Source organism: Ornithodoros turicata, chromosome 6, assembly GCF_037126465.1.
Source record: "Ornithodoros turicata isolate Travis chromosome 6, ASM3712646v1, whole genome shotgun sequence".
In the NCBI taxonomy this organism is placed as follows: Eukaryota; Metazoa; Arthropoda; class Arachnida; order Ixodida; family Argasidae; genus Ornithodoros; species Ornithodoros turicata.
In genome coordinates, this window is record NC_088206.1 from 37,802,477 (window position 1) to 37,814,771 (window position 12,295).

The 12,295-nt window shown below is 45.5% G+C and overlaps 1 protein-coding gene across 1 annotated transcript; it reads right to left on the reverse strand.

The window, feature by feature from the left end:
- Positions 1–209: 209 nt before the first annotated feature.
- On the reverse strand, positions 210–10,619 carry LOC135398498 (uncharacterized). Its single transcript, XM_064629899.1, has 3 exons — positions 10,350–10,619; positions 741–1,307; positions 210–659 (listed from the first exon to the last, which is right to left on the reverse strand). Exons 1-3 carry the CDS (start codon positions 10,617–10,619, stop codon positions 210–212), a joined length of 1,287 nt encoding a protein of 428 aa, XP_064485969.1.
- Between the last annotated feature and the right edge of the window lie 1,676 nt (positions 10,620–12,295).

Consider the following 12,295-nt stretch of genomic DNA (forward strand, 5'->3'; position numbering starts at 1 on the left):
GCCTGAAGCAGGTTTATTTCACATATATCCTTCCTGTCCTGGCTGCAGCAGCAACATGAAATGTGATAATTTGTAAATAAAGAACATGTATGCTGTACATGAAGATTTATTGCCTCAAAGTTTGAAATACACATGATAAACACCCGGCAAAGTCCACATTTCTCATATTGCAGTACTTGCATTTTTCATGATGTGGTACACGTCACTCCTCAAAATCGTGTGTCTGCAATGACTGGCCTTGACGGATTTGTCAGGGCTGCTGTGATGATAACAATATCGTCTGCCACGGGAACCATATGCCATGGAACTTTGTACCTCAACATTTTAAATATCTTCATTCGTTGGATTGCACGTTCCAAGTGCACTCTTGCTGCAGCTATCTTCTTTGTCTGAAGTGCTTCTTGCTTAGACAGCTGTTTTTTCTGTCTCAAGAATGGTGGTCTGATGACATTAATCAGGTGGTTTTCACAGGTATCTTCAATTAGGAAGCCTTTATCCACCATTATGTGGTCGATTCCAGGTAAAAGCTTCTTGACGAACTGGCTCTGTTCGAAACCTGCCTTATCAGAGGCTCTACCTCCGTAGCCTTTACTGACATATGTAATAAGGCCGGCCGGTGAAATACCAATCAGGTGCTTGAGTGTCTGTCCTCTCTTGTACTGTGAATACGTATGAATGCAGCAAATCAGTCACTTCGGCTGAGCCACATGGATCTCAGTGCAATCAAGCACAACACGTACTTTTGAGAATGGCTTGAAACAGCTTGGAAGGTTCATTAAAACCTCCTCTTTAGAAGGCCAAGTGATAGCTGTTTCTAAAATTGCTGCGAGTCCACTTATTGTGTACTTGACAGCTTTACCACAAGTGGGTGGAGCACATCCAAATAGGTTGGACACAAAATCCAATGATAGTGCATGCTTGATGATCATCATTGCCATTACGACCTTGCTTTTTGACGTGAGGACCCTTGACGACATTTGCATCTTCTTCTCGAGCAGCCTTGATAATTCGTCGAGTAGAGCAACACTACGTAGTCCTGTTATAGACGAGATGTTGTTGTCATTTATAAGTGACAAGAAAGTAACTGCGAAGTCTCCTGTTTTCACTTGCACTCCCGCCTCCTGTGTACAGATGGCAGCTGGTAGCATTGTAGGCACTTCACCAAGACTCAGAAGTATTTCTGCTGCATTTAAGTCCTCACCGGTTGGGTTAGCTTCTACTTCTAACTGACCTGCTTTGTCTTGTTCCCCCACAGAAACAAGCTCATGGTCAGCACAAGCCACAGTTGAGCTTTGACACAGGTCACTCTGAAAAACAAAAAAGTTAGAGGCTTATCTCATCCATGCATTGCTGGTTGCATGTTGTTCCACAGACAACTGTTCATTGCACTGCGCTTTCTTGCACTGTTCTAAAAACTCGTGCAACGAGATCACTCCTGCTGCGGGGTTACGGACAAACCGCAAACGAACTCATCATCGCGGCAGTGGCTTTAGCATGAGTCCTCTTGTCTGACCTCTCTTTACGTTTTTCTGCGTTCTTCTTCTTTCTGTCCTCCCTTTCTACGTTGTGGATTGACGATACCGGTAGATTCGATGATGGGATGGCTGTGTTTTTCAACCTCCGTTTGTCGCATGGTATGTCTTGCGAAAGAGCTAATAAACAGGTTAGAACTTGGTGTGTTTGCATGAACCAATGCACATGCACTTACCAGGAAAGAAATAATCGCCTGCTTTGAAGTGACGAGAGCAAACGATCATGCTGGGAGTGAGAGCTTTTCCAATCTTCAGCGTACGCACCCACTCTTTCCGGCGGTTGACTAGGCGGCCGTTGACTTTGCATTTGTGGTCCTTGTGCGGAAATTTATGAAATGCGAGAGATCTGTCCTTCCCTTGTGTACTTTTGCATCCCGGCACTGAGCAGTAACGTTTGCCTCTAGGGTTACCTGCTTTCGTCACGAACTCCGCGCCATCCATCCTTATGCTATGCGTTTCGGGCACTCCCGCTCGGAAAGTCCCCTCCACTCGGAGCTTCGCAAACCACCGCGAGAGGGCGAGCGCCCACGCGAAGGTGCAAATAAACCTCTACCCGACAAACGTCATCATGACGTTGGTAGACAGACCGAAACCAAAACAGATGGGAAGGGGAAAGCTGGGTTCCACGAATGAGCAATTGTTCGCTGAAAGAAGGTAGGACCGAAGGTCGCGTCCCTTTCAGAGACCATCGTAATCCCCTCAAGACCGTGGCTTTCAGGTGCGACCTTGTTCACCACTAGCTTTGAACGTAGTTCAACTCTACCAAACTCGTGGAGCTGTCGAACATTATGACGTCATTTGTTTACAAACAGGTAAAGGTCTATTACATCCGGAACGAGGACCTATTGTTTTGCGTACGCACACATGTCTGTGCCGTGTTTTGACGATGGTAGGATAATTATTGACCTGAGGATTAATATGGATTTATGTGGTTGCGAAAATAAACTTTGTGTTTGTGAGTGTGAAAATGTGAGTGAGTGTGTGTGTGTGTGTGTCTGTGTGTGTGCGCGCGCACGCGCGCTTTTCTGAACCAGGGACCCCACTTGACAAGTAAGTGCTATCTGTTTGCCTTTTCGTGTGGCACGAGTGATACATTTATGTACTATTGCGTGAAATAGTGGTTTAAAAAAATAAGGGTAGTCGCGTTTGCATTGCTATCTGTAGGATAGGACGAGCGTTTTTAATGGAATTGCCTCGCGAACCTGGTGAAGTCTTTGTTTTGGACAGGGCATTTTATGAGTGCCCGACGCCGGTCCTGCTGTTGTTTGTTTGTTAGTATGTATCTGTCACGTTCTTAGCGCTGTTCAAATTCAGGCTTTATGGTATTAAGCTGTCCGAGTAGAATTAACTTTTCCTGCTCGCTTCCCAAGTGAAAAAACGTGCTTGGCCCAAGGTCGGCTGAGAGGAGTTGGCCAACTAAGCCAACCTTGGCCCAAGCTAAGACAACATGGTTGGGCCGAGCTTGGGGATTGACAATGGCCTGAGACTGGCCATCCATTGGCCACCAACATAGGGCCAACCTTTCTGGCCAACCTGGCCAACGCTGACCCATACATGGCCCTATCACGGCCCAGTGAGAAATTTTGCATGACAACGCTACTTCCCAGCGGGAAAAGCAATATTGGCGAAACACTGGGCCGACGTCTGCTTCCAACCTAAAAGTTGTCGGGCCCAGCTTGCAAAAAAAAGCTTGGGCCAAGGTTGGGTATTGACAATGGCCTCACTCGGGCCGACTTAGCCGGCACAAGCTCGGGCCAATGTACAGCACCGACCTGACAGATGTACGGCCGATGTCTGGCCAATAAGGAACCAAGCTTGGGTACTGATTGAGCAAACGTGGGCCCTAGAATGGCCCATGGAACAACACCTGTGCATGGGCCAACCACCGCCCATTGCAAAAAAATGCATGACCCAACTCACTCAATTCTCTCGCGGGGTAGGGTAACGGCGTAGGGGGAGAATCGTAAAAGCTCGCAATATGCCCGAGATCACTAGAATCAAACAGGTCAGTATAAAGAAAAGAAATTGCATTTCTTTCCTGAGGAAGAACAGCAGATACTATACATAGGTTTGTCTTACGAGCTTCCACAAATTCGAGAGTCCTGCTCGCGTGTGAGTCAAAATGAAGGGTGAGGTGTCTAAGTTTAATTTGATGCGTACACAAACAACACTGAAATGAGGAATTGCTTGTAGTATTAGCTCACCATGAAGATAATGTCTCTGTTTCTTACTGCTTTTGGTTTGAAACAATCACTTGGCCAATCGAAAGTTGAACTTATGCAGTGCTACACCATTCCGCGTTCACTCTCCCGAGGCAACATACCGAGATTGAACCAAGCTTGGCAAGAGCTTGGCTGGCCAACCGAGCCGTGCTTGGCCAACGAGCTCGTTTCTTGCTACAGATCTGCCCTGGCCGACGGCTCGCCAAACCTCGCTCTGCCTATCACAATGCAGCATATAGAGGACGTTAGAGGACTCTCTCTTTTTTCATATGGCGTATATGGCTCTTTTGTGACAGTTTCAACGACTACAACAGAGTCTACGTGACTGTCTCAATCTTAGGTAATATGTGCACCCCCGAGAACTGATTGAAATCGTCATAAAGAGACATCATTGGCCACTTACCTTGGTACTACGTGAAGATGAGTTCGGTATACCGACTGACGGCAAGCTACGGTGGCGTCCCGTCGGCACGGGCTGTTGGCCCAACGTCATTGGACAGGTCCTCGCCGACGTAGTTGGCAGTTAACATTGGCCAGACGTTAGAACATGACTGGCTTAGTTGGCTGCCAACTGGTCCCCGACTTTCTGCCAAGAGTCGGCCGTCGGCCAATTTCAATTGGGTTAAGATAAATTGAGTGTCCTTTTTCTGTGCTTTCTTCACGCAGGGACAATGCAATTGGGTATTTAACATTATGCAATAATTATCTGATAGCAGAAACCCAGACAGAACACTTTCTCCTGTGGACGTCCGAAACAGATCCCAAAGTCCATATCCGGAAATCTATATCCGTCGGATATCACTGGGAGCCTCATACATGGATGTCCCATGATCTGTATCGACAGGATGTCCGGTCGCGGCTGTTTCAAGAATTGTTCGAGTTAGATCCCTGTCGGGTTGTTACACGGATCATTTATTGTGGGAGAGAGAGAAACTGGGGGCGATGTAGCACTGCGAAGTTTGACTTTCGATGTACCAGCTGAATGTCTCTAACCAAAAGCAGTAAGAAACACAGACGTTGTCTTGATAGCGAGTTAATACACCGATCAATTTCTTTGTTCGTTGTTGTATTCGTGAGTAACCGAATTAAGCTTAGACAACTCACCATCCTTTTGATTCACAGGCGAGAAGGTATCTGGAATATGGGGATGCTCGCGAGACGAGCAGTATATAGTATCTGTTTTCTCTTTGGAAGGAAATGGCACTGCCTTTCGAAGTGAGCTTCTGGAAATGGGTGGTCTTCTCGGAGCTTTCATATATATTTTTCTTATTAAAACGCTGCGTTCGTTCTCCGTCATGGCATGTAGAGACACAATAAAGAGGAGCAACAGAAATTAAAAGGTGCGGAGGCTGGGATTAAAACAAAATGGCAGGCAGAAAAATGCTGATTTCTACGAAAACTGAGGATCAATGTCTTTCTCCTCTACAGATGCTTGTATATCCACACAACGTGTGCATGTAAATAAGTAAGTCCGTGCAATGTCCAGACATCTCCATGTAACATCCTATGAGGACAAACGACGGATATAGGTAGGAAGTCCGAACCGTGGCCACTCGGAGATGTGGGGGACGCCCGTCGGAAAAATGTCTGTCTCCCAGGGAGATCCGAATTTCCGTGAAAGGATATCCACAGGAACACCCTGGGAGGTTTTGTTCTGTTTGGGAAATGGGTCTCTTTGTCACAGTTTATTAGCGTGTGCCTCGTTATTTTTTATTTTTTTGTCTCTTATCGCTATGCGAGCAAAGGTGCGTGTAATTTTTCGCTGCTCTTTTTTATTTTCTCTGCTTTTACGCAGAAGAAAGCCTCCTGGTAAAAGCTGAAGAGTGTTCTATCAGTGGAAGTGGGGTATTTTGTTTGTTTGATTTTGTTGGGTGTTCGACATGTTGACGAAGTAAGCAGTGCTTAATCTTGCAGGTTTTTGAACAGAAATGCTGGTATCTGAGCACAGAGTAGAAATTCCTATATTTCCCTGCTTCTAAGAAAATTTGTACGTCGTTTTCCAAGCAGACCGCGTTTAGTTTACGCGAAATAAGTTGTGTATGTTCTATGATGATCCACCGCAGGCTTAGGCCTTTTCCCCGATCACCAGTGTTTTCGCATTCGATGTCGCACGTCTAGACTTGTTCAGTAGTGTATTTCTTGCTGCAATTTTTACCCTTCGCTAATATATTGTTGCTGTCATGTTGTGCTAGCCGCGTAGCGATAAGCGATGATTTTCCGACTATTCCTGAGCGGTACGACTTAAGCCTTTTCCCTGCTCACTTAACGAAATTTGTGTATCCCTGTCCTGTGACACAAATGCGTGTAATTTTTCGCGTTTCTTTTATTCTTTCTCTGCTTTTACTCAGAATGTAGGTGAGGGAGAAAAGTCAGCATCCAGGTAGAGCAGGAGAAAGCCGCTCGGCAGAGGAGAGTTCATGAGAATGGAATAGGTTTGTTTTTGTTATATGTTGTTGAGTGTCAGTATTCACTTTGCTCGATATGTTGATGGAGTAAGCTGTATGCAGTTATAAGTCTTTGTGCAGAAATGCTGGAATGTGAGCGTGGAGGAGAAATTCCAATAAAGCACCTCTCCTTGTGCATTCCTCAGCTGCTGTGTGTGCGCGCGTGCTTTTTTCCTGGTTTGCGACGTCATCATGGCATGTTGGGGCTTGTTTAGCAGTGTTGCAGTTTTACCCGCCGCTATTATCTCGTTGTTGTTATCTTGTGTTAGCCGCGTAGCGATGTCCGGTGACTCTGCTATTATTCTTGAGCGCTCCGTCTTAAGCCCTTCGCTTAAAGGAATGTGTGTGCCCTTGTCCTGTGCTTTCTTTACGAAGGGACAATGCGGCTGTGTATGTAGCATTATCTGATACCAGACATGAGTGTCTTTTTCTTAGTTTATTAGCATATGCTTCAGTTTTTTTAAGTCAAGCACAAGTGCGCGCAATTTTTGCTGCTCTTTCCTCAAATCACTGCTTTTGTGCAGAAGAAAGTCGCATGGTAAAGCTGATAAGTGGGTTTCTCTGCTAGTTTGTTAGATGTTGTTAGGAGCTCGGTATGTTGAAGAAGTAAGCTGTTATAGGTATCCGTGCAGAAATGCTTGCATCTGAGCGCAGGATAGGAATTCCTGAAGCACGGCACCCTCAGTGTAAATTAATTATTTTGTATGTGAGTCTGCCTCACTGCTTGACAAGGCTGAAATGGGAAGTGAGAAAAAGTTGGAGCGCTTCATTAATAGCGATCCAAGTAATAGGGCAATTATAGTTTCCATAGAAAGTAGAATTTTAATAGGCTCCTAAAAGTATAGCTTTGTAGTAGTAGTTTTTCTAAACTGCAATGCAAGATAGAAAATCATTAATATGGTGGAAATTCCATCATGTTCCCGTAAAGACGTTCTGTCTTGTGCTTTGTCGTGCGCGAATGGAACTTTGGCCCCCGGCTTTCGCGCCTTTTTGCTCGCAGGTGTAGCCTCAGACGAGTACACGAGCATAGAAAGGGTCATGTATTACATAATCCTGGTGATGATGTTGGGTGGTCTCACTTATTATTTTAAAAGAGCAGGGGTAGTTTACTGGTGTTGTGATTCTAATGACCATGATGAGCCTTTGGGGTGAAAATCGCTAAGATCAAGATTCATGCACGGTGCTTTTTTGTTGAATTTTATTGTAAAAGTGAACGTCATTAAGAATCGGACAAAGGAAATAATCTTCCGATTCAATAAATAATAGGAGTCTGTTTTTGCCGCTGCCTTCTTCAGACAGGATGTGATGACGTCACGCAGTCTGTAGCAATGCATTGACCGTAACTGGAAAAAATTGTAGCAATAGAAAAATGGTGTGTATTGGCCAGAGCAGATTTATGATGAGCACTGTTTTTGAATAAGGAGTGCGTGTGCTAAGAAATAGTTTGATGCTGGTTTTCTGCTTTGTTCAAGTGGTTCTTTTCGCTTTTTTCCCCCTTGTTGTCTGACAAACATGCGGTGACATGCCCAGACGTGTTCTGACATGCTTTCCTTCTACATGTAGTTTTTTCCTTTTTGAAAAGAAACGTTCTTGACGATGTCGATAGTGCTGCCTTGAATGGGAGTAGAGCTAGAACGTTTCTTAATAATTTTGTGATTCATTTAGTTCAGAGAGTAACCCAAGGAGGACAGGTGTGTGATGTTATTCAGGAGGAACAAAGCGTCATTATTCAGTTATCTGCCTGGCTCTCCTGGATCTCGGTTTTTTCCTGTACTCAAAAGTCTAATTTAGTAAGACTTTGGGAATGAAATGCTTAATTCCTACAATCACCTCTCATGTATGATGTTTTTCTGCAATAGTTCCCTATGCAATCATTATAGTAGAATAAAGGAAATAATCTTGGGATGGTGATTCAATAAATAACAGGTCCCCTGTCTAGAGTGTACGCGTCCTTGAGCCACGCAGCTGCATGATGACGTCATACCGCGACTCTATTGTTTCAGTGGACCTTGTCCAGAGGCGATGGGTTGGACATTAGTGGAAAAAACAGTGTAGCCCTGAGACAATAAGATGACGTCACGAAGAATGAGCAAAGCCTACAGGGGGTGCAAGGATTCACTTCTCTCTTGGACACTGGCGGGTGTGGACACCTTAATTCTGCTCCTAGCAATTGCGTTGGCCATTAGTGGAAGAGCGTAGCTTCGGTGGGGTTCCGTCTGCCTCTGATGGGGTATGGATGTGTGGTTCGTCACTGGTGAATGGTGTTCGACGATGCAGGTGGATTTTGCGACGAGCAGATTTACAATGAGGGAATGGGGTGTACATGAAAAATGATGGTGAGTGTCTTTTTCACTCTGTTCAAGTGCTTTTCTGTGTTTGCTTTCCTCTGTTGCCCAGCAGTCGTGCGATTTGTCCTCGTGTAATAGCACTCCAGACATGCCCCGACATGCATGCTTTCCTCTGTTGACGCTTTGTATATTTTTCTTTTTTGACAAAGAACATTCTTGTCTTGACGATGTCGATAGTGCTGCCCTGAATGGGAATAGTGCTAGACCAATTCTGAATAATTTTGCGATTAAATTAGTTCAGAAATCAACCGCAAGAGGGACAGATGCATGACTTTATAGAGGAGTAAAAAGCATTACGATTCAGTTCTGCGCCTGGCTGTCGGATGGAATGAACGTGTCGTTCTGCGCTCCTCGTGACTGATGTGTTGTGTAACTAATCCTTTCGCCAACTTTATCCCCGCTTTGTTTGCGATTTTCATGCCCATGCATGTCGGGCACTGGTTGCTGTTGTCCGGGCATCCCCGCCATTTTCTATCTTCTTCTGCCTTGGGAACGAAAGTAGCACTGGCATCATTTTTAATAATTTTGCCATGAAATTAGTTGAGAAAGTAACTGCTAGGGGGGCCACTGATGCATTACTTTATAGAAGAGAAAAAAGCACTATGAGTCAGTTCTGTGCCTGGCTGTCGGATGGAGCAGTCGCATTGTTCTGCGCTCCTGTTGTGGTGGACTGACTTGTTGTGTAACTAATGCTTTCGCTCGTGATAACTTTATCCCCCTTTTTTATGAATTTCATACCCGTGCACGTCGGGCGCTGGTTCCTGTTGTCCGGGAATCCTCGCCATTTTCTATGTTCTTCTGCCTTGGGAATGAGAGTAGCGCTGGCGTGATTCTTAATAATTTTGTCGTGAGATTAGTTGAGAAAGTAATCGCTAGGGGGTGCATCTGCAGGACTTTATACAGGAGAAAAAACCATTACGAGTCAGTTCTCTGCCTGGCTGTCGGATGGAGCAGTCGCATCGTTCTGCGCTCCCTGTGACTGCTGTTGTGGTGGGCTGTTTTGCTTCTGTGCCTAATTCTTTTTGTTGTTAGCTATTGATGGTTAGCATATTTACTCTTGCTTTCCCAGCTCTGTATTACTACTGTATTTCCCCTCGCATGTCCAGAGCTGTCCTAACCTGCCCAGACATCCCAAGGGGAAAAACAACGTCGGCAAAATGCCGGGCAGACGTGAGCTTCCGACCCAAAAGTCATTGGGCCGTCCTTGCAGAAAAAGGTTGGGCCAAGCTTGGGGATTGACATTGGCCTTACTCGGCCCAGCTTAATACTGCCAACGTTGGGCCAATGTAGCAGACCGACCTATAGGACATGGGGCCAGCACAGGGCCAGTGTAGAACCAAGTCTGGGCAATAGCCGGCCCTGTGTCGGCTAGATGGTGGCCCACCGATTAACAGCAACTATGGGCCAACTATGCCCAAGCAACAAGGTTTTGCCAAACTTGGCAATAGCTAGGCTGGCCTACCCGGCCTTGGTTGGTGTATTATCGGCCAACAAGCTTGTTTCTTGATTCCTTCCTGAGGAAGAACAATTACTATACATAAGTTGTCTCGCGAGCTTCCACAAATTCGGGAGTCCTGTTCACGTATGAGTCAAAATGAAGGGTGAGGTGTCTATAAGTTTAATTCTATGCGTACACAAACAACACTGAAATTAGGAATTGCTTGTCATGCATATTAGCTCACCATGAAGATAATGTCTCTGTTTCTTACTGCTTTTGGTTTGAGACAGTCACTTGGCCAATCTAAAGTCGAACTTATGCAGTGCTACACAATTCCGCATTTCCCTCTCCCCAAGGCAACGTACCGAGATTGGACCAAGCTTGGCAAGAGCTTGGCTGGCCAACCTCACCCTGCTTGGCAAGTGCTTGGCCAACGAGCTCGTTTCTTGGTACAGATCTGCCGCCTGGCCGACGGCTTGCCAAACCTCGCTCTGCCTATCACTATGCAACATTGCGCCAACGTTGGCTGGCCGAAAGAGTCGTTGGCCAACTATCATCTGACTTTTTGCCAACCGTCCAAGCGTCTTTTCTTCAGCTGCATTCTTTTCGAGCTTGTTTGCAGTGCAGGCCAACATTGGTCCGTATATTACACCAATCTCTCAATAGCACGCCCGCAACACGTTGCACAGTGCTCTCGCCCAACATCGTTCGCCAACCACCGCTGCGTGCGACATCAGACCAACGTTGGTCCAAGGTGCAGTGGCCGACTAAGTCACTTGCCGACCAAAAACCGACCACTGGCCGATGGTTGGTAGTCGGCAATTTCTACTTGGGATGTCATGATGATGTCACAGCTGATGTCACAGGATGTCCAGAACTTGTGGTCACAGCTGAAGATGCTTTGCAACCTGCCTCTGTGCTCCGCGCAGGGCGTTGGTCAGCGGCCGTTCCGGACCGCTTTCTTCAAGATGGCATCGTTGATCTTCAACTAAACTCCTTCTCTCCACTCTATGTCTATCTATTTTTTCTTTTTTATGGACACAGGTTGCTGCCATCGCACAGCTGGCCTGAACACGAGTTAGACGCTCCCCAATTAGTTTGATGACTCATTGGATGATGCTGATTAATGTGGCGGTCCCAATCAGCTCTAATTGATTAATTAATCGTGTTTAAGGCTAGTTGTGCGTTGGCGGCAGTCTGTGTCTATTCCATACTACTCACGTGCCCCTCTGACTTGCTCTGCATTCGAATGTGGAGTAAAGATGGTCAAGCGCTATGGTGTTATGCTGACACAAAATGAGACGCGTCAGTTGGATGAATGTCTCCATCGAATCAATGTTAATGAAACAGTTCATTACCAGCATGTGTGTTGTCTACGTGATGAACGGATGTTGACACTCCATCGTTGTCCTGGCAACATGTATTCTCTGAGTCAAATGATTGGCAGACGATCTTCCGGCTATGGGAATATCTCTGTCGAAAAAAGCCATCACCACACTGTCCTTATATTTGAATAATAAAAGTGTTATGACTTGAAAGAGGATGTCTTTAAAACTTACCATGTTCTTAATCGCTTCGTAATTCGGGCTTCATTTTCCTCTTCAGGGATTCTTTTTATGAAACTACTCAAGGATTGGTTAGTACCACTTCGGCTTCGGAAAACGTGCATGATTCGGTTTGTTTTCTCTGTCTGATGGACAACAAGTCTCAAGGTTTGTTAGCAATTAGATAGGAATCGCTTGTGAAATGTGTGAGAGCTGAGAGGTTTCTCGAGAAAGCCAACCAAGAGAAGCTAATTCACATGAGCTGTATCGCAAGTAGGTTGTATTAATGAGGAAACCCATGTAGCACATGATGGGATAATAGACGTCTAACCCAGGGGTAAGTTGAGACTTTAGGGCTAGGTCTAAAAGTAGATGTCTACTAGACCTCTATGGCGTTAGATGTTTAGTGAATGTCTGCATGTAGATGTCTACTAGACTTCTACGGGGTTACACGTTTAGTAGACATCTCAATATGCAAGTCTACTAGACCTCTACAGTTTTAGATGTTATTTAGACATGTACTAAAAATGGTCGACGAGACACCCCCGAGACGTTACAGGCTAAATATCTCTCTTTCGCGTCGTGTAGCAGCTCATGTGAGTTGTAGACCACACTTAAAGACTCAATTTCGTGATTATTTTATTTGTTTATTTTTTTCACGTATGCAGGGTGGATATGTATAGGTAAAATGCGTGGAAAGGTTGACAAGTTGGTGAGAGCTACGAGGACCTGCTGCTCCGCATTCGTTAGCTGAGGCTGCAGGCAGG